Below are 22,496 nucleotides of genomic sequence, written 5' to 3'. Positions count from 1 at the left end.
TATTTTGTTGCACTTGTGGTAGAAAGAGGATTACAAGGAGTTTGAGCTGTGTGTGTGTGAGTGTGTGTGTGTGTTGAAGATTTGGATCTGCTCTTTTCTTTAGGATATTACATTAATCTGTTTTAACTAGCACTTGAGTTGCTGTAGGAATGAAAGGTATAATGTATTTTCTTCATTTTATAGATGAAAAAAGAGGCAAAGGAGGATAAAGATTTTGCTCAAGGGAAGGGTAGAACCAAGATGGGCGCACAGGACTGGTGGATCTGATTAACAGTCTGATGTCTGCATTTTCTCTCACTTCAGTATCAATCCTACATCAGAGAATTAAGCCTTGCAGCTCCTTTTTTCCCCCCAGTACTGTTTTTTTTTTAACTTTTATTTAGGAAATATAAATTTCCAAAGTACAGTTTATGGAGTACAATGGCTTTATCCCCCCCATAATTTCCCTCCCACTCACACCCCTCCGATTTCCCACTCCCTCTCCCATTTCATTCACATCAAGATTCATTTTCAATTATCTTTATATATAGAAGATCGATTTAGTATATATTAAGTAAAGATTTCATCAGTTTGCACCCACACAGAAACACAAAGTGTAAAATACTGTTTCAGTACTAGTTATAGCATTACTTCACATTGGGCAACACACTAAGGACAGATCCCACATGAGAAGTAAGTACACAGTGACTCCTGTTGTTGACTTAACAATTTGACGCTCTTGTTTATGGCGTCAGTAATCTCCCTAGGCTCTAGTCATGATTTGCCAAGGCTATGGAAGCCTTTTGAGTTTGCCGGCTTCGATCTTATTCCGACAGGGTCATAGTCAAAGTGGAAGTTCTCTCCTCCCTTCAGAGAAAGGTACCTCCTTCTTTGATGGCCCCATTCTTTCCACTGGGATTTCACTCTCAGAGATCTTTCATTTAGGTCTTCTTTTTTTTTTTTCCCCAGAGTGTCTTGGCTTTCCATGCCTAAAATACTCTCATGGGCTCTTCAGCCAGATCCGAATGCCTTAAGGGCTGATTCTGAGGCCAGAGTGCTGTTTAGGGCATCTGCCATTCTATGAGTCTGCTGTGTATCCCGTTTCCCATGTTGGATCGTTCTCTCCCTTTTTGATTCTATCAGTTAGTATTAGCAGACACTAGTCTTGTTTGTGTGATCCCTTTGACTCTTAGACCTATCAGTGTGATCAATTGTGAACAGAAATTGATCACTTGGACTAGTGAGATGGCATTGGTACATGCCACCTTGATGGGATTGAATTGGAATCCCCTGGCACGTTTCTAACTCCACCATTTGGGGCAAGTCCAATTGAGCATGTCTCAAATTGTACATCTCCTGCCTCTCTTATTCCCACTCTTATATTTAACAGGGATCACTTTTCAGTTAAAATTTAAACACCTAAGAATAATTGTGTGTTAATTACAGAGTTCAACCAATAGTACTAGAACAAAAAAATACTAAAAGGGATAAAATATAAATATAAATATAAAAATATAAATATAAAATACATTGTACATTAACAGTCAGGACAAGGACTGATCAAGTCACTGTTTCTCATAGTGTCCATTTCACTTCAACAGGTTTCCCCTTTGGTGCTCAGTTAGTTGTCGCCGATCAGGGAGAACATATGATATTTGTCCCTTTGGGACTGGCTTAATTCACTCAGCATAATGTTTTCCAGATTCCTCCATCTTATTGCAAATGACCGGATTTCATTGTTTTTGACTGCTGTATAGTATTCTATAGAGTACATGTCTCATAATTTCTTTATTCAGTCTACTGTTGATGGGCATTTGGGTTGGTTCCAGGTCTTAGCTATTGTGAATCGAGCAGACAGTCCACTTAATACTCAGTATTGTTAAATCAGAAAATTATTTAAAAAGTTATTTGTATAAATGAATGCTAAAGGATAAGTGATGTGTAGGTTGCAGCTTGTAGATGTCAAAATTGTGCTGAGATCTTCAGCAGGAAGAAACATCAAGACTCTTATCAGAGTTCTGTAAACTTTATTTGTTGGTTTTAGGGTTTGCAGTTTTCTTACATCTCAGTATGTGATAGTGTGTTTATTTATTTATTTATTTTTTGACAGGCAGAGTGGACAGTGAGAGAGAGAGACAGAGAGAAAGGTCTTCCTTTGCCGTTGGTTCACCCTCCAACGGCCGCCGCGGCCGGCGCACCACGCTGATCCGATGGCAGGAGCCAGGTACTTCTCCTGGTCTCCCATGGGGTGCAGGGCCCAAGCACTTGGGCCATCCTCCACTGCACTCCCTGGCCATAGCAGAGAGCTGGCCTGGAAGAGGGGCAACCGGGACAGAATCCGGCACCCCGACCGGGACCAGAACCCGGTGTGCTGGCGCCACAAGGCGGAGGATTAGCCTAGTGAGCCATGGCGCCGGCTATAGTGTGTTTAATTCCCATACTCTGCCTGCTTTGCAGGATACAGCAGCAGCTCCCCCAAAAACCGCTTGGCCTCTCAGGGTTCCCGTTTCTGCATCTTGATCACTATGTGTGTGCTAGAGCGCAGAGCATGGGAATTTGACACTGGGGCTCTCCAGCTTGTCTGCTGGGGTTGGGATCCCTGTAACACTGCTTATTAGCATATCCCTCAACAAGTTACAATTTTGTTTCCTCAGTGGCAAAATGGCAATAATGATAGATTTGACTCCATGCATTGTTTTGAAGATTAAATTGTAATCATGCTTATTATTCTTATTATTACATCTAACATTTGGGGAAGCTGCTTCAGGAGTGGGGAATGGCCAGCCTGTGAAGTCTTTTGGCCTGGCTCTGCCAAGGCAACCACAGGAGAGACTCCAGATTCCATAAATCTACAGCAGGCTAACTTTTAAGTTGATAATTTTGTAAGGCCTGTGAATGAATGTATAAATACCCAAATGACCCTTGGCAGAAAAGATGTTCCCCACCCCTGTGACTAACTCCAGAATTCTGTGGTTTTGAATACACTGTGACTTAGGGTCCAACAATATGGCCCTTTTTTGTCATAATCACCATGTTTCTTGCTTCTTTAAGATTTGTTTATTATTTTAAAAGAGTTACGGTGTGTGTGTGTGTGTGTGTGTGTGTGTGTGTGGAGAGAGATTGATTGATTTTGATTCCATCTACTGGATCACTCTCCAACTAGCCACAGTGGCCAGGGCTGGGCCAGGCTGAAACCAGGAGCCAACAGCTGCATCCAGGTCTCCCACATAGATGGCAGGGGCCCAAGCACTTGGGCCAGATGCTGCTGTTTCCCAGGTCACTAGCAGGGAGCTGGATTGGAAGTGGAACATCTTGGCCATGAACTGGCACCCATATGAGATACCAGCATTGCAGGTAGCAGCTTTACCAACTATATCACAGTTCTATCCTCACCACATTTCTTAAGTCATCAAAAGCATTTCCGTTATAGCAGCTATCTTAACAAAAGTGTATGTACTGGCTGGTTGCTTTCCTACTATAGATATCTGTGAGTTTGAGTTTTATCATTAGCTACAGCGTGCAAATAAGATGGCTGAGCTTACTAGCACTCTCAAGGAGCAAGGCTGGGTGGTTTTCTGAATCTCTGAGCCATTGTGTCTTTCTTTTTAAAAGATTTATTTATTCATTTGAGAGGCAGAGTTATAGACAGAGGGAGAGACAAAGAGAGAGGTCTTCCATCCACTGGTTCACTCCCCAAATGGCTGCAACTGCTGGAGCTGGGCCAATCTGAAGCTAGGAGCCAGGAGCTTCTTCCAGGTCTCCTACATGGGTGCAGGGGCCCAAGGAATTGGGCCATCTTCACTGCTTTTCCAAGCCATCATCAGGGAGCTGAATCGGAAGTAGAGCAGCCAGGACTTAAACTGGCACCCATGTGGGATGCCAGCACTGCAGGTGGAGGCGTAACCTGCTGTGCCACAGTGCTGGCCCCACAATTGTTTCTTGATAAAGAATGGTTCAAGCTGGAGAGTGGACACTTCTTTAGATGTATGCTGTAAGTTTGGGGCAATAAATAGAGTATTTTGCTTGCGTCCTCTTACAGCAGGCATACATTTTGTGTTATAAGGTAGCCAATACTCTTTCTCATCAGACCTCAATCTCTCAAAGATATGGGTTACTTCTTATAAACTTCTTATTACACATTGCCTCTCTGTCTGCCTCTTGAACAGCTACCCTGTTGATTCTTTCTATATTCTGTCTTTCCACCTTCTGACATGGTCTTTATTTTTCTTTTCACTTTTCTAATACCTGTTTATTCTTTCAAATTTAACTCTTTCACCTTCAAGGAAGCATCCCCAAGGCTAAGTTTGAGTCAAATGTTGCCCTCCTATTTATTCCTATAACACATAGAGCATTCCACTCTTATTCTCTACACCACCCTTTTTGAATCATTAGTTCATATATCTGTGTTTATGAATTACATTGTTAACTCTCTAAAGGCAAGAATATTTTGCCTTTTTGTCTTCATAATCCTAGCACTTAGTATAGCACTTGTCAAAAGGTAGGTACCCAACAATTGTTTGAACAATCAATGAATGAATGCGTTATGTCCAAATAAAGGATCAGAATGTATTCTAAAAATGGGAGTATTCTTGAAGATGAATTCCTGAACCATGATTTAATATGAACTTAAATAGAACCTAACTTTTGGACAATTTGATGTTTTATCATGAATTAAGAAATGCAACATTTTCTTAAGAGGAGGAAAGGAAGTTCAGGTGGCTGTGGTGGTTGGGGGGCCCTGGTTAGGAAGCTGAGTAGCCAGGACTCAAATCAGGCACTCTGATATGGAATGCTGGCATCGCAGGAGGCAGCTTAACCCACTGCGCCACAGCCCCCTGGCCCGGAGCTCCTGCCCCTTTGTGCTATCACATTTCCCTGTAATAAATTTCCATTCTTTATCACGCTAGTATAAAATGCTCAGGCTTAAGCTTTCTTTTAGTCTTCATTTCCTTATGAAGTCTCTTGTGTCTTCTAATACTTACACATAAATAAGTTGCTATGTTTTTCTCTTGTTCACCTTTTTTCAGTCTGGCTGGTTCCCAGCTAATGAATCTTTCCTCCCTTAGTTTCAGGATGAAAGCCGGAGGGAGAGTTCCCTCTCCATAGCTCTGAGAAAGAAGTACAGACTAGACATCAGTGATTTAAGGAAGTCACACGGGGGAATGGATAAAGCACTGTTCTGAGGTCAGAACTGAGGTTTCTGTCCAGGTTTCCAGATAGTGCTGTGATTTTGATAGAAACTTCTCTGCCATGGAATTTCCTTTATTCTGTAAAATGAAAGGCTTTCTAGAAAAGATAATACATGAGTAGCAGACATTTAAATACAAGAAAAAAGGTAAACAAAGGAAATGCATGTTAAAGCAGTGGTGGGTTGTAACATTTATGGTAAGAGCAAGTTGGGGGATGGAGGCGGTAACATGTGGTCTAACTGCTCAGATACCTGTATCTCATGTCAGAAGCACTTGAGTTCCATACCCAGTTCTTGCTTCTGACTCCAGTTTCCTGCTAATGAAGACCCTGGGAGGCAGTGGTGATAGATCAAGTGATTGAGTTTTGGCTACCCATGTGGAAGACATGGATTGAGTTACTGGCTCCTAGCTTCTAGCTTTGATCTGGCCCACTCCAGCTGTTGCAGGCATTTAGGGAGTGCCACCCCAGTGGACTTCTTCTCTCTTTCTGACTCTGCCTCTCTTTAACTCTGCCTTTTAAAGAAATAAATCTTTAAAAAAATATAGCAAATGTTTACAGTAGAATGTATGTTGGTAGAAAAGAATGCTACTCGATGCCTTTTGTAGTATCATTCTGATTAAGTCACACACATACACCTAAAATTGTTTTCTCTGGGAAGTGTATTTTCCTTTTCTATGGGTTTTTGTATTTTTATCTTTTAATTAACAAGTGTACATTTCTTTGATATCCAAAAACGAAGTTATTTTCAGAATAAGCAAATAAATTGCAAAATAAAATGAAGGATATGGACCTGTTTTTTTCTAAAGTTCCTTCTAAACCATACATTCTGTAGCTTCGATTACAGTTTAGAAAAAATTGCAGAGAGGAGGAAACAAATGCTGTAGACAGAACCAACATATATATATATATATATATTTTTTTTTTTTTTTGACAGGCAGAGTGAACAGTGAGAGAGAGAGACAGAGAGAAAGGTCTTCCTTTACCGTTGGTTCACCCTCCAGTGGCCGCTGTGGCCGGTGCACTGCAGCCGGTGCACCTTGCTGATCCGAAGCCAGGAGCCAGGTGCTTCTCCTGGTCTCCCATGGGGTGCAGGGCCCAAGCACTTGGGCCATCCCCCACTGCACTCCCGGGCCACAGCAGAGAGCTGGACTGGAAGAGGAGCAACCGGGACAGAATCCGGCACCCCAACTGGGACTAGAACCCGGGGTGCCTGCACCGCAGGCAGAGGATTAGCCTATTGTGCCGCCTATTTTATTGATTTAACAGCCTGAACTTATGAAGTGGCCTGTTTACCTTCTGGCCTTCTAATTGTTCCTATAATGTGAGGGGTTGAAACATGGGTTGCCCATGGATGGAGTATCTGTGTTAATTAGGTGCTCCTAAGTAACAGCTATTTCCTTTAGAGAACATGGGCTCCCATGAAATTTTGACTTCTCATTTTGTCATCAATGGCTTGTCTGGAAGCTTAAAGTTGTTAAGATGTACACATTGTGGGACAAAGACCCTGAGGCTAGGGAAGCCTTTGCAGAGTATATGGTTTTGATGTACAGTGAAGCAGTATAATATAGTGATGAAATGCAGTGTTCCTGGCTTTGATTACAAGGACAAGGTCAAGCTGATGATCTTGGGCAAGTTACTTAGCCTCTTTTCCCCTCATTTTCCAAATCTGTACACTCACTAGCTATCTGTTAAACCCATTGTAGGTATTAAACAACATATGTAAAGCACACTGAATAATATGTAGTATATAATAAGCACTTAATGTGTTAGGGTTTAAAAAAATGGAATTTATTTACTTGAGAGGCAGAGAGAGTTGTGGGGAGGGGGGTGCTTTCATGGTGTGGCTCAACCACTGCACGTTGGAGGGGATGGAATGAGATTGTCAGAAGACAGGAGGGAAGAGCTCTTGGCTGGGATGCTTCTCCCCAGCTCTACAGCTCCTGCTGTGACCCTGCCATCCGTTAGAATGTTCACTCCTGGTGGCCTGTGTCAAGGAGCGGTTGGACTTCTCTGGCTCAGGGAGATTTAAGGTCAGAGGAGACAGTGGCTCGGTAAAGTCTTTCTAAGCCTTACTTCCTCAATGGGAACATAAGGAAGACAGCTGCTCTCCCCAGGACTAGGCAGTCAGCTGTCCCTGAGGACACAGCTCTTCTGCCTTCTAGTTCATTGCCTCTCAGTGCATCAATTTATGCCACATGTGATTTGCATTCAAGTCAGTTGTCCTATGGAAAATTTTATTCAGCTATGGGTTTATGCTTGAAGCTCTAAAATTTGATTTGTAGGAATTACCTTGAAAATTCATTTGTATGAAAATTATGACTTTACTTTTTTAAAAATACCATTAAGGAACTCAGTTTTCTTCCTATTTCACCAACTACTCCTTTCCAGTCTCCTCTGCTTGTTCTTTTTATTTTATTATTTATTTACTTGAAAAGCAAAGAGACAGAGAAAGAGAGAATGGGGCCAGAGAGGGAAGGAGGCAAGGAGAAGGGAAGGAGAGGGAGGGAGAGAGGGAGAGAGGGAGAGAGGGAGAGAGGGAGAGAGAGAAATTGAGCTCTCATCCACTAGTTCGCACCCCAGAGGCCTTCAATGACAGGGGCTAGGGCTGGGCCAGGTCAGCACAGAATTGGGAACTCAATCCGGGTCACCCATGTGGGTGGTAGGACCCAACCTCTTGAACCACTACCTGCTGCCTCCCAGAGTGGCATTAGTAGGAAGCTGGGGTAGAGCCAAGACTTGAACCCAGGCACTCTGATATGGTATAGCAGCATCCCAACCAGCATGCTAACCACTGTGCCAAATGTTCAACCCATGATGATTTTAAAATATGTCATGTAGTGGGTGTGTGACACAATGGGTTAAGCCACCATTTGTGATGCCTACATCTTATATTGGAGTGCAGGTTTGAGTCCTGGTTACTTTGCTTCCCATCCAGCTTCCTACTAAATGTACACCTCAGGAGGCAATAGATGATGGCTCAAATACTCGGGTCCCTGCCATCAATTTGTGAGAACTGGATGGAGTTCCTAACTAATGGCTTTGGCCTGGCCCAATCCTAGCTGTTGAGGGCATTTGGGGAATAATCTAGTGGATAGAAGAACTTTCTCTGTCCCTCCTTCTCTCCCTCCCTCCTTCTCTTGCCTCCCCCTTTCTGTCACTCTCACCTTCAAGTAGATGAAAATTTGAAAAAAATACATGAAAATTTTCATATTGACTTATAAGCTTATTCTGACTGGCATTTTAGAGATTTTTAAGTGAAATAGAAGAAGAAAATCTTCCTTTTTTTTTTCACCATTCTAGGAAAGGATTGAAAATCTTTCCATATGTTTGGGTAGATAGGAATGAATTACTCCTGAGTGGACTAGTTTTTGCTTAAAATGCCATTTCTCTGTTAGTTTTAGTTCTCTGCTTAAAGATCGTTAGAGTATTTGTAAGATCTAAACCTATGAGTCAGGAGGTAATAGCATTACGTCCAGGGAAGACAGAAAGATGTCATTGCTTGTGTCATCTTCTGTGAAATGCTGATCGTTACCTGAGTCCATGATGAGAGGCAATTCAGGCCACATTAGAATTCTGCAGAAAGCAACGCAAGCAAACAAAGCCAAGATAGATTTTTGGTACTTGTATATCTGTGCCGAACACTTGCCTTGTGCTGTGTAGCTACTATTGCAAGCATTCCAGAAAGGGAGAATAGTAAATACTATTCTCATCAGGGCACATCACTATCATCAACCATCAAGAATTTGCATTTTTTGAGAATCTAGAGCACAGCTGAAATCCATTCTTTTCTTTTTGTGCACAGGTTTTCTCAGAATAATGAAAGGAGTATCATGTTTATATCAACAAGAAGGATAGGTACTCCTGCAGTTAAGCTGAATATGTTATTAGATAAATTTTAATGTATATCTCCCCTCTACCAAATGAAATGTTTTTTTTTTTTAAAGATTTATTTATTTATTTGAAAGAGTTACACAGAGAGGAGAGGCAGAGAGAGAGAGAGAGGTCTTCCATCCACTGGTTCACTCCCCAGTTGTCTGCAATGGCTGGAGCTACGCCAATCCGAAGCCAAGAGCCAGGAGCTTCTTCTGGGTCTCCCACATGGGTGTAGGGGCCCAAGGACTTGGGGCAATCTTCTACTGCTTTCCCAGGCCATAGCAGAGAGCTATGGATTGGAAGTGGAGCAGCCGGGTCTTGAACCAGCGCCTATATGGGATGCCTGCGCTTTGGGCCAGGACACTAACCTGCTGCACCACAGAACCGGCTCTGAAATGAAATGTTACTCTTTTCTTTCATTTGAGAAATGTTGCAAGAAAGTTTGGTTAAACAAAGCCTAAGAATTTTTATAAGGAAGATTTCAAAGCAGGATGGTTTTCTACTTTTCAGAACTTTTTTTCACATACTTAATGGCATATGAGGGTACACTTAGAATACAGGTTTTCTGCATGAAGTTGAAAGGTAATGTTGGGAAACTAGGAAGAGCAGAACTGACTTATAAGTGAGACATGAGGGTTTCAAAACACTAAGCAGCAGCTGAACCACATAAGCAAGACAAGACAGGGATTGTTTCTACTGCAGAATCAAATTAAGTTTGAGGCAGCTAAAAGCTTCCCTGGGGAATCTGAGTGCCTCTTCTCCTTCCACTTTTAAGTACCTCCCATAACACTACTGACTCAGTGGGTGCCCACTATAGTGATCCCAGCAAACTGTGCTCAGATCTTGTGGCGGCAGGGGGTGGGTTGGGGTGGGGACCCAGTGATGAGATGGAGAAGGTGAAATTCTCAGGATGTGTGAGGCTTTACCATTAGAGGTGCTGTAAAGTAAAGGCTGGCTGCCCTGGGCATCTTAACTTTGTGTCAGAGATAAGATAGCTTCACTGTTTTGTTTAGGGGAGATGGAAGACCCATCCCCCACCTTTGATATCTTACTTGATTCAGAGTCTTGATGTGCTTTGCTACCATTCTGTATTTCTCTTTTATCCTCTCTGTGCATTCATCCAAATTCTCTTCTTTTCCTTCCCCCACATCTTCTTGAGGCAAAAAATCAGCAGTATTGTCCATAAACGAGTGTTTTCCAATACCAACAAAAAATTACAGAAGCAGTGTTAGAAATGTAAGTAAAATGCAAATGAATCATTATCTGATTTTTTTATATTTATTATTTATTTTGAAGGTGGAGAGAAATAGAGATAGAGAGCTTTCATCTGCTGATTCACTCTCCCAAATACCCACAACAGCTGGGCCTGGGCCAGGCCAAAGCCAAGAACATGGAAGTCCATCTGGGTATGGGTGGCAGGGACAGCTGCTGGAGTCCTCACTGGCCATCTTCTAAAATGTGCACATTAGTCAGAAGCTAGAATCAGAAGCAGAGCCAGGACACTGGCCATCTGACACAGGAGGCGGGTGTCACAAGTGGTGTCCTAACCGCTGTGGCAAATGCCCACCCCTCTGTTTGATCTTTATTACACCAAATTCTGCACGTCTGATTGATCAAGGAGTTTTGTTTGATTTTGAATTTGGGAACTTTTATTCTTGTGTTCCTCCCTCCTCTCAACTGCATTGTTTCAGGTTGTTTTGAAATATTAGAATTCAGGGTGGTTTTTTTTTTTCAAATTATGTGTCCTGTCTTATGATTATGAGGATGAAAATGATAAAGTGGGGTAAGACAACATACTCTATTTGAGGTTTATTGGATGTTGTTTTGTGCCTTGTTCACCAAGGCCTAATTCCTGCCATGCTGTTTTTCCTGAGAAAGTTTTATTCTCATTCCTTTGCTTTTTTTGTAATAATCTTACATCTATATGGGGCTTTATCATTAAGAAAATATTTCCACATAGATTATGTCTATTGTTGGTCGTACAGGGACAGTTTGGAAGTGGCAGGATGAAGCATCCCATTTATGAAAGACTAAATTGATGAATGACCAGCAGAGTGGGCTAATCCTGCCACAACACTGTGGCACAGGGAATAATATAGATAGATTCCCTTCTCTTCTTCTCTCTGTCTTCCTGGTAAATGAATATTGGGAGCTTAGACATTGATCTTATCTCCCAGTTGAGGACTTACTGGGATACACTGCAGAATAAGTTATCACCCCAAAGTTTATTAAGTACAAAAATTACAATCTTTACCTCATTAGTGGTAAAGCTAAATTAATACAGAAACTTGAAACATAAAGTGTTTATGAAAGCTATAAAGTTCAGTTGTGGGATCTATTAAATCCCCCAAATAATAGTGAGTTAAGCAAGAAAGAAGTTATATTCTTTGCCAGATAAAATTCTCAAAGAATGGGCTGGTGTGGTGACTGCTTTGTACACACTCCAGAGACCCCGGCTCCTTCCTGCTTCCTGCCCACTTAATGGTGTAGCTCTGGTTTTCATGGGCAAGAGTGAGTAGCCTTAGGCTAGACAACAAGATGCATGGAAATACAAAGACAAAGGTGGGGCCGGCACTGTGGCGAAGTAGGTTAATCCTCTTCCTGTGGCACCGGCATCCCATATGGGTGCCAGTTCTAATCCCGGCTGCTCCTCTTCCAGTCCAGCTCTCTGCTATGGCCTGAGAAAGCAGTGGAACATGGCCAAGGTCCTTGGGCCCCTGCACCCGCATGGGAGACTGGGAAGAAGCTCCTGGCTCCTGGCTTCGGATTGGCGCAGCTCCAGTCGTTGTGGCCATTTGGGGAGTGAACCAATGGATGGAAGACCTTTCTCTCTGTCTCCCCCTCTCACTGTTTGTAACCCTACCTCTCAAATAAATAAATAAAATATTAAAAAAAAAAGACAAAGGGTTGAGGAACATGAGTAACTACTTCCTAAAGATGGTTTCTCAGAGCTGCCTTGTTACCTTGGTTCTCAAATTCCACTGGTGGGAATCTGGGTACGTGGCCACATATAGCTGCAAGGGAGGCTGCAAAATACAGTCCTTGACCTGGGTGATTAAAAATCTGGCTAAAAATTCTGTTTCTACTGAATGAGTTGAGAATGGATATTGTGGGACAAATAGACATTCTTGTCACAGATACAAATTGGAAAACAATCACTAAGATTCCCTAAGAGAAAGGAAGGAGACATTTGTCATAATATCTTTAAAATGTATCGGAGGGTGAGTGTTGTGATGCAGAGCTGAGCTGCTACTTGGGCCAATCCCGTATCGGAGTACCTGGGAGCATGTTCTGCCTCTGCTTCCCAGCCAGCATCCTGGTAACCCAGGGAGGCAGCACATGATGGCTCAAGCAGTTGGGTTCCTACTCCTGACATGGGAGACTCAGGTGGAGTTTCTGGCTCCTGGATTTGGCCTGGCCTAGCCCTGGCTGTTGCAGGCATTTGGGGAGAAAACCGGCAGATGGAAGATCTCTCTAATCTCTGTCTTCCCCCTCTCCCTCTGTTAGTCTGCCTTTCAAATAAATACAAATAAATAAATCTTTAAAAAATATTAAAGAGGAGCATATTTGTCCTTCTAAATTGCTGACAAGCAACAGAATATTTTGATTGATTGCTCCATTTTAGTCCACATTGCCTTTCTTATTACAGCCATGCTAAACCAAAACATATTTAAAGTCATGAAAGACAAATTTGTGAAATATGGCAAAATTGTTTGGACTCCCTTTCATTGAGACTGATTTATTCATACTTTACAGCGAGGTCTGGCTCTGAAATGTGGAGGTGCTGTGAGCTGCTGGGAATGGGAGGGAGGTCGGGCTGGACCACAGCAAGGCTGTGCAGGAATTCGCCATATGGACCAAGGTCAGGAACTTAACTCGGGATCAAAGCCCCTGTTTGATGTGCCTTCATATGCCACAGGACTTCATGGGCTTCCAAGGGGATTTGTTTCAGCTGCTGGCTGATTGGTTGGTAGGAAAACAGAATTCCAGGGCAACATGCATGTAGCCAGCTCTGCCAGGAACAGTTCTTGTGGAGCGTGACACACCCTGCCCACCAGACGTCTGAGCTGACAGTTGGGAGACTTCACACAGGGGCCTCTGCATTTTGTAGTGTTCTTTGGTTTCATGTGCATTAACAGTCCACCCATGGAATGGGTGACTGCGCTTGAGAAGAAAAATGCATCTGCCCTTTGTGTTTGATGGAATATATATATATATAAAATGAAATTTATACATAAATAAAATTTATTAAAATGTAAGTAAAATAATTAAAATATATTTACTGTTTGAAAGAGTGACATAAGAGAGAAGGAGAGACAGAGATCTTCCAACTGCTGGTTCACTCCCCAAATAACCCCAACAGCCAGATCTGGGATAGGCTGAAGCCAGGTGCAAGGAACTCCACCCGGGTCTCCCACATGGGTGGCAGGGGCCTAAGTACTTGGGCCATCTTCTGCTGCCTTCCAGGGCTATCAGCAGGGAGCTGGATAGAAAACAGCAGGATCTAAGACTTGAACCAGTGCTCCTATGTGAGTAGCAGTTTACCCCAGTATGCCACAACACTGACCCAGGAATTAATTACACTGATGATTTTTCTTAAATTGATTTTCAGTTAAGCAACAGAATGACCAAAGGATGTAAGATAGGCTTGGTGTACATTGACTTTGTCAGAGGATATGTCTTAATGTAAACTTTTAATCATAAAGCTATTTGTTTAAAAAAATGTTTATTTTGAAGTTCCCTGCCAATATACTTTGGAAAAGCCTTCTAACATTGTAAGATTTCGTTTAAGTTTCCCTTTACATCACACATATGTAATTTAACACAATTTTAATTAGTTCAGGCTGTTATAACAGAAATACCATAGATTAGGTGGCTTAAGTTTATTCCTCGCAGAAGTACACAGAAATGTATTCCTCACAGTTCCGAAGCTTAGGAAGTCTAAGATCAAGGTGCTGCTAGAGCTGGCAGAGGGCCAACTTCATGCCATCCATCCACATGACACAGAGCTCTGGTCTCCTTATTTCCTTATAAGAAATCTATCATGAGGACTCATGTAAACCCCGATGAAGGTGTAGGCTGCTGGCTTGGACCTGACCCAACCCCAGCTGTTGCAGGTATTGGGCAGTGAACCAGTGGACGGATGATTGATCTCTCTCTCCTCCCCCCATTTCTGGCATATATACACACATTATATATATATATATTTGTTCATTTACTTTTTAAAAATATTTTATTTATTTGAGAGGTAGAGTTAAAGACAGAAGGAGAAACAGAAAGGAAGGTCTTCCATCTGCTGCTCACTCCCCCAAATGATTGCAACAGCTAGAGCTGGGCTGATCCAAAGCCAGGAGCCAGGAGCTTTTTCCAGGTTTCCAACGCAGGTGCAGGGACCTAAGCACTTGGGCCACCTTCTTCTGCATTCCCAGGCCATAGCAGAGAGCTGGATCAGAATAGGAGCAGGTGGGACATGAACCAGTACCCATATGGGATGCCTGCGCTAGCCCCTATTCTTTTATTGTTTAGAGAGAGACACAGACACAGATATCTCCCATCCACTTGTTCTTTCTCAAAATGCTTACAGCTTGTTCTCTCCTGAATTTCCCACAATAGCTAGCGCTGGGCCAAGCTGAAGCCTGGAGCTCAGCAGGAAGTGGAATTGGAAGTGAAGTTGGAACTTAACCCAGGCACTTTGAAATGGGGTGCGGCTTTCTAAATTACTATCACACACCTTGTTAGATGAGAAGTCATTGGAAATTTTGAGCAGAGAAGTGATATGGTATACAGAACATTTCATAGGAACTTTGGCTGCTATGCTGAGAAATGCTTAATGGGCATGCAAAAGTAGAAGCAATGAGATCAAACAGGAGGCTTTTTTATCATCCAGTGGAATTAGTGGTGGCTTGGGTCAAGGTGACAACAGGAGAAGGAGGAAGTAGCTGGATTCTGGATTTGTTTTGAAGGAAGAATATATTGAATTCCTATTTCTGTGTAGCCAATCACTACAAACTCTATGACTTAACACACACTTGCCATTTGTCAGTGTCCAGAGGTCTGGGGTCTGCCATGGGTTAGCAAGGTTCTGTGTTTTGGTTGTCACCAGACTGCTTTCGAAGAGTTGAATGGGTTCTTGCTTTTACCTGGAGGCTCCGCTTGGGAAGAATCCACTTTCAAGCTCATGCAGACTGCCAGCAGAATTCATTGCCTTGAGGTCATGGAACTCACAGGGGCATGCTTGTTCAAGTTCAGCAGGAAAAGCCTCTAGCTGTAGTCTGAGAGTCTTCTCTCTAAAAACACGTGATCATGGGAGTGACATCCCTCACCTTTGATGATTCTGTTGGTTGAAAGTGTCAAAAGTTTTGCTGGCACTCAAAGGGAAAGAACTTATGGATAGCAGGAGGCTGGGGATGACAGAGTCGGCGGAGAGAAAAAAGAGATCTTCCATCCTTTGGTTCCCTCCCGAATGCCTGCAACAGTCAAGGGCTGGGCCAGGCTGAAGTCAGGAGCCCAGAACTGCATGCAAATCTCCCACGTGACGGGGACTCGTGCACTTGAGCTATCGTCTGCTGCCTCCCAGGATGTGCATTAGCAGGAAGGTGGACAGGAGTGGAACACGGGACTGAACCACAGGCTCTCTGGTATGGGATGCAGTCATCTTAAGTGGTGGCTTCACCACTGTGCTGCAATACTCACTCAAGATTTCAACTTTTTTTTTTTGTATCCAGGTAAACTTATCTTTTTAATTCCATTTTTCCATGAACATTTTGAGTATCCTCAAAGAGATAACATTCATGAAGCATATTACCTCTAATTTTCCATCTGTCAGTTTTCTTTACCATCCCATTCCTAATGTTGAACAAATAAGCTGTTTATAAAGTCATAGAATATGCAGGTTTTTCCTCTGCCATCAGCTATATTTTCTTCGAACTTCTCTGCTAGGTTACAGGGCAAGCTGTGTAGCTTTCAAAGTGCTCTCAGGGTTGTGTTAGAATTTATTTTTTTATTTGAAAGGCAGAGAGAGAAAGAGAGAAAGAGAGAAAGATCTTCTATTTGCTGATTCACTCCCTAAATGGCAACAACAGCCAAGATTGGGCCAGGCTGTCGCTCCCCCTCTTCGTGGAGGAACGACACAGGACCCTGCGTTGTTCTTTCGTCGGCTCGGCCCTCCCCGGGTTTGCTGCTGGTTCTTCCCGGGTTGGCTACCGTCCCTTCCACCTCCGTGGAAGGGCGGTTCCCCCTGCCACTTTCCCCACTTCCGCGGGGGAGCGGCACACCGCCGGCCGGCTCTCTCGGGGGCTGCACAGGTGTTCCTTCAGATAGATGTTCCCTCAGATGTTCCCGGTGCATGTTGTCTCTCTCCTCCTTTATAGTCCTCTTCCACCAATCCCAACTCTGCTACCCACACGCCGAGTACGCTGCTCTCCTCCAATCAGGAGTAGGTCCTACAGTTTATTGGTTGAACTGGAGGCAGCTGTGTAGAAGCTGGTTCTCCCTTCTCAGCGCCATATTGTGGGAGAGCAGATGCATAGAATAAGTCTTAATTCCAGTAACTTAGTCTAGTCTGAGTTGCTCCCCACACCAGGCCAAAGCCAGGAGCCTGGAACTTCACCTGGGTCTCTTACCTGGGAGGGTGGCAGGGTCTATGCATTTGGGCCACAATCCGTTGCTTTCCCAAGTGCATTAGCAGGAAGCTGGGTCACAAGCAGAGCATCTGGGATAGTTTCCATGGTGAAGTCATTGCCCTTGCAGGAGCTGAGGCGGTCAGGTTTGGCCACTGTAGTCAGTTTTTGCAGAGCCGCTGACACTCTTGCTTCTTCCTTCATGTGTTCAGCAAAGGCTTTGTCCATCTTCCTAGCACCATGGCATGTGCAGGCGGTGTGGAGTGGGCAGAGTCTGGCATGGGAAATGAGGGGTACCGGAGGTATTTTCGTACACTCTTTTGACAAACAATGATTTTGGTATCCACTGGTTATACAGAGAAACTTCCTGAAATCCTTAAAGTATGAGGCTTTGCTATAGGCAAAAGAAACTACCACGGATTCATAAAACATACTATGCATTTAAGGATGTATTGTGGTACATTTCACCTTGGATAAAATCTTTTCAGTTCTTCCAGAACAAAAAGAGTTATCATGAGGCTCTGTGTGATTAAAGTAGAAACAAAGGTTCCTTTATGACGATTGAGTATGTAACAATGTAATTAGCATTGAGAATGGCAGCAGTGTGCGTACATACACCAAGTCATTAGCTGTGTGCACTACAACTTTGTGCTCTCTTCCTAGTCTGTTCTATGTGTAAACTTGAGAGCTCACTTAGAAAAAATGTATTTTTTTCCAGTTTCCACTCAAGTGTTTCTTAGGTGTCTACAATGCTCCATGAAGTCAGAACAGTGCCCCATGCGACAAATCGTTAAGCTTATTTCTTAATTGGGATGTATCGATTTAGAATTAATCACGCTCTCAAACAGCACGCAAATAATCCTCTCAGCTGCCTGACGCCACCTAGATTATAGCCTCATTGAACAAGTGAGGAGAAAGCATTCGAGAGCTCGGCCACGTCCTCTGAACTCAGAGGACCCAGAGTGTACTTGGGCCACTGGACCACGGCACTGACTTCCTGCTCTGTCACGTCCAGTCCAGAAGCAGGGGCCCCAAGCAGGGCAGTGAAATGACTGCTTTGCCTTACAGATGGGCTCCGAGGTCAACTTAGTTGATTTGTTTTTAATTTAGCTGAAATTATAGGCTGGTTGTAAGATCCCTTTGTCAGGAGCAATCTTTTGAATAGCTGCACAAACCTTTGGTTTCTCTCTCTCTCTCTCCCTCTCTTTCCTCCCACCCCTTCTCCCATTTGCAGGATTAGGAAAGCTCTTGGGAGGCACATTAATCTGCCGGCGTTGTCAGGAGTGATCAGCGAGTTTTATTAAAAGCCCTGGGATTGCCTGAAAGGCCTCCTTGTCTGCGTCTGAAATGAAAGGGGCATGCTAAGATCTCAGGGTGCATTGTGGGGACCCCTTGCCCTGCTCCTCGGGCTATGAGCTGACACTGCAGGAGGAAGCGCCGAGGCCCCCCTGGTGGCCGGGATTTCACCAGTGGACGGAAACGAGTTGGCACCTGTCAGCATGAACCCTCTGAGCCGGGGTGGGCTGCATGTTTTGCTGCTGCTGCTGCTCCTGGGCTGGGCCAGCCCCACCTTCGTCAGTGTTAATCGTGGCCTGAGAGTGATGAAGGGCAGCTCGGCTTTCCTGTCAGCAGATGACCTGAAGCTGGCCGTCCCCAAAGAGAAGGATGCCTGCAAGGTGGAAGTGGTGATGAATGAGCCAATCACCCAGAGAGTGGGCACGCTCACTCCCCAGGTAGGTCGTAGCCAAGCGTTCCTCTTCAGAAGTGTGCGTGATGTGGGTCTGCAGCAGGGAAGGAGGACGAGAGAATGAGTATAAAATGGTCTCCCCTCAACCAATCACAGGTGAGTGTTGTAAGGTGTTCCCATTTGACAGGAGGCTTGTAATTAGCATTATTTTTTTTTTCTATGTGAGTTGAAACCTACTTTGGAACATTCTTGACTGATTTCACATGGTAAGCCTGCAGCAGTCAGGATTTACTCCTAATTACGTTAACATCTGTGGAAGAAGTGAAGTTCAAGCTGACATGGAAGCATGTATTTTTTAATGTACTGTTTTAGCGAGTCTTTTCAATTTTTTCTCTTATTGACAAGAACTCTTATGTATCTTTTAAAAATTAGTATTTATATGAAAGACATTCAGACACTCACACAGAGAGGGAAAGAAAGAGACAGAGTGCTCATCAGCTGGTTTACTTCCTAAATGCTGGTGGTAGCTGGGGCTAGGCTTGGTGCCAGGAACTCTGTGCAGGTCTACATTGGTGGGAAGCTGGAGCCAGGAATCCCACCCTGGCACTCCTATGTTGGGATTCGGATTTCTTAATGTCTGGACTAAACCATTGTCCCAGGAATCCTGTATATTTTAATGGCTGCTAGAACTTATGGAGTAGCTTATCATCTGGGAAAACTTGTAAAAGGCATATGTATTTCTCATTTTAGGTACATTGCCACTCTATAAGATAGAAAGGGAACAAAATGGGCTGTTTCCCAGGAAATGGTGTGGGCAGTCACTTGTGTGATTTGGTCACTGGGTATTTCACTTGATCAATATATTTAGAAAGGTTAACCTTTATTTAAAAGTATTTGGGTGTGCAGAAGAGGAGAAGCAAAAGCTGTCTGTCTAGTGCTATGCAGCTTAGACCTGGAGTTTGCACACCCCACTGAGCAAAACAAAAGTCCTGCCTTTCCCCAGACTCTCCTCAAGAGAAGGTAGTTTGGAGATGATCTGTTGTGACCTAAGCCAGCCTCTGGGGTTATCCTCTCTTCATTGCAAATAGCCGGGCAGCTCTTAGCATATATGGCAATACTCTGAATAATGAAGTTGTGACTTCAGTGCATATTTTTAGTATGTTCTGATTGTTTGGCCTGCTCTAAGGAGCATAAAGGGATCCAAGGGACAAGAAGTAGGTGAAAAACGTATTTGGTCATAAAGATTGAAGGTTGGAATAGCTCTCCACATGGTCTCTGTCTCAAACTTTCTCTTGTTTTAAGGCAGAAATCCAGTTAATAGGTTATATTGCTAGAAGACACCCCTAAGTACACTGATCCCCTAGTGAGCCACTGCTCATAGTCACAAAGTAGAATTGTGTTTTGAATGCTCAGTGCATGTATTTTGAGAGGTAAATATGACAGCTCAGACGGATTTATGTCATCTAAAGCAGACAAGTGATTTAATCTTCTAAAGCTTAGTCTGTGGTGAAAGTCTGTTAAAGTGCGGAGTTTCATCACCCTTTTGCCTGATACTAGGATTTTATGTCATAGAGAATTCTGTGCAGTGGGGAAACTGTTTCTTGAACCACCAAGTGGCTGCTCCCATTTTTTTATTCTGTAAATTTGAACCAAAACAAGATTCTCAAGTATTTTCTTAAAAGACAGACACACACACACACTCACACACACACACACACTCACACAGCGTAGGGGTTGGGGTTGGGGGAGGGAAAGTGCTTCCATTTGCTGGTTCACTTTCCAAATTCCTGCAATTGCTGGGACTAGGCAGGCTGAAGCTGGGAACCTAGAACTCAATCCTGGTTGCCCACATGGTTGGAAGGGGCCCCAAGTACTTGAACCATCACCGCTGCCTATGAATTAGCAGGAAGCCATGGTCATGAGCCAGAGCCAAGTTTTGAACCCAGGTACTCCAAAGTGGGCATCTTAGCTGGTGTCTTTACTGGTATATGTACACCCTTCTTTTGTTTATATTTTATTTTATTTTTTTAATTTATGCTTGTTTTTTAACTCCAACTAGTTCAGTCCTCCCTAGGGATTTATTTCTTATGGAGACTTTATACCCCAGTGAGCATGTGCGTGCACACATATACATACACACACAGAGCCTAAACATAAGAGCTTACTAGAAAGCCAGACGTATGTGAACCCATTTCTAGCAAGATGACTGTATTAACAACACCCTGCTGTGTAATGAACAGTTTCATTTGATTTGCACAGAAAATGTTTTGTTTAACATCTGTTCAATTAGTGCTTTCATTTCATTACTGAAGTTTGTCGTAGAACCAACAGGTTCATTTTCCTATTAGATATTTGGAAGGAATTTCGATTGGTGCACAGTTAGCTACCTATTGTTTAGATAACCCTCTTGATAAAGTCAATTAGATGAGGTCAATGGCAGTATTTTTTTCTCATGTCCTAGGACAAGAGTTCCTCACACAGCACTTCTTACACCTAACTTAAAGCAAGACATTTCCTGGAAGGAAAAACACCTAGCTTAATGCTGAGCTTGCTATTTTGAGTAGGAAATACAGCAGTGACAAAGTATCTCTAGTTTGAACCAGTTTACTGTCATTAAAGTGAGTAATGAGTTAAGAATGTGTGACAATTTAATTATAAATTGTAATTGAAAAGCAGTTGAAGTGGAAAAAAACAAAGCAAGACAGTAATTAGAAAAGGATTTAGCTCTCCTTTGTTTTAGTTAGTAAATTTATGGACAATTATGGTTGTCGCCTTTTATAAAAGGGAAACATATTACAAAACATAAAACAGATGTTTCTTTTAACAAAGCAGATTGTCTCTTTATTACCATGACTATTTGTTGATGATATGGGGAAGGTCTTTTCTTTATCTCTTTCCTAGTTGTCAATTAAAAGGAGGAACCAATGATATCTATGGGAAAAGAAAGCCATTTGTTTTAGTGATGAAGGCTTCTCGGGATGGATTATGTCTGAATATGTTTGAAGTTGTAAAAAGTACAGATAGAACACGTGACCTCGATAGTGATGATGTGTGACTACCTCAAGACTGCCTCCTATGGCTCTACCAAGTCACGATGGGCAGAATGAGGCCATGAGCTGGGTGGCAGAGAAGATTCTTCTTTTAAAAACCAGCGTTCCCAAACTATAAGAGCAAAAATTCTGAATGAGGTGATACAGTTCATTATAACTTTATTTGAAGAGAGGAAATTGCCTTCAGAATACTATTGATATCGTTGGTCATGTATGTTGTTATACAACTAACAGAAGCAACTGTTTGCAAGTGTAGGAGAAACAGCTGTTGATCAGGGTTGACTCTGCTCAACCACAATACTATCCATGTTCAGTGGCTCCATCTTTGAAAACAAACATGTTACTTGAAAAAAAATATAAAGAAAAAATGCAGTGTGTTTGTGGGTGGTTTAAGACATGCCTTTCCACACAGACACACTGACAGACTCTAACTCAATTGCTATGAATGCCTGTAGGCAGTAAATAAAATTTTAATAAATGGAACCATATTTTAAATGCACTATCCACTTTAAAAAACAATTATTTAGAGAGACAGTCATCCATTAATTTATTTGCTTGATATGCTTGGATTTTCATAATTTAGGTACTCTCTAAACAACACCTAACTACATAAGCAGATGGAGAGTGAGCATGAAGAAAGGATAAAGGTGGTGACCACGCACGCACGTACACACACACACACACAACTAGTGGATTGTAGTTTCTCCAGGAAGTCTTTTAATGATAGAAATGAGAAAACAAAACCTGGTACCAATTTCTCATAGACATTTCCCTTTCTTCATGCATGCAAACTAGGTTTTTGATTGCCATTTCCTTCCCAATGAAGTAAAGTATACACACAACGGCTGCCCACTTCTTGATGAAGACACAGTGAAGCTTAGACTTTACAGGTATGTGGCACAGGAGCATGGCTCAATTCTTGCTGGATGATCATTCTGTGTACTTCTTAGGGCTTCTTCTGTGGATTTTACCATGAAGAGAATTAACAGATTCTTAACAGGAAAGGAATCACTAGAAATTGGAGACTCATGTGGCTAAAACAAAGATTGCAGCCAACTTTCAATGATCTTCGTTTGTAAGATCCTCTTTGGGAGCATT

The 22,496-nt window shown here is 42.8% G+C and overlaps 1 protein-coding gene across 7 annotated transcripts in view; it reads left to right on the top strand.

The window, feature by feature from the left end:
- The window catches only part of FREM1 (FRAS1 related extracellular matrix 1), a 176,824-nt gene that overhangs the window by 17,162 nt on the left and 137,166 nt on the right, over nt 1-22,496 (top strand). For 5 of the 7 annotated variants that reach the window (XR_016223537.1, XR_011380085.2, XM_002708087.6 and 2 more), the window contains exons 2-3: nt 17,896-18,394; nt 22,194-22,288. Coding sequence is in view for 5 of the 7 variants with exons in the window: in XM_002708087.6 (XP_002708133.3) it covers nt 18,161-18,394; nt 22,194-22,288 (329 nt within the window). In the remaining 2 variants the exon portion in view is untranslated. The remainder of the gene's footprint in view (nt 1-17,895; nt 18,395-22,193; nt 22,289-22,496) is intronic. The other 2 variants (XM_089316815.1, XM_089316823.1) reach the window with 1 other exon arrangement.

This window comes from Oryctolagus cuniculus, chromosome 1 (assembly GCF_051225735.1).
Source record: "Oryctolagus cuniculus isolate XC-2025 breed Fujian yellow rabbit chromosome 1, ASM5122573v1, whole genome shotgun sequence".
Taxonomy (NCBI): Eukaryota; Metazoa; Chordata; class Mammalia; order Lagomorpha; family Leporidae; genus Oryctolagus; species Oryctolagus cuniculus.
This window is presented reverse-complemented; position numbering and strand designations above follow the sequence as displayed.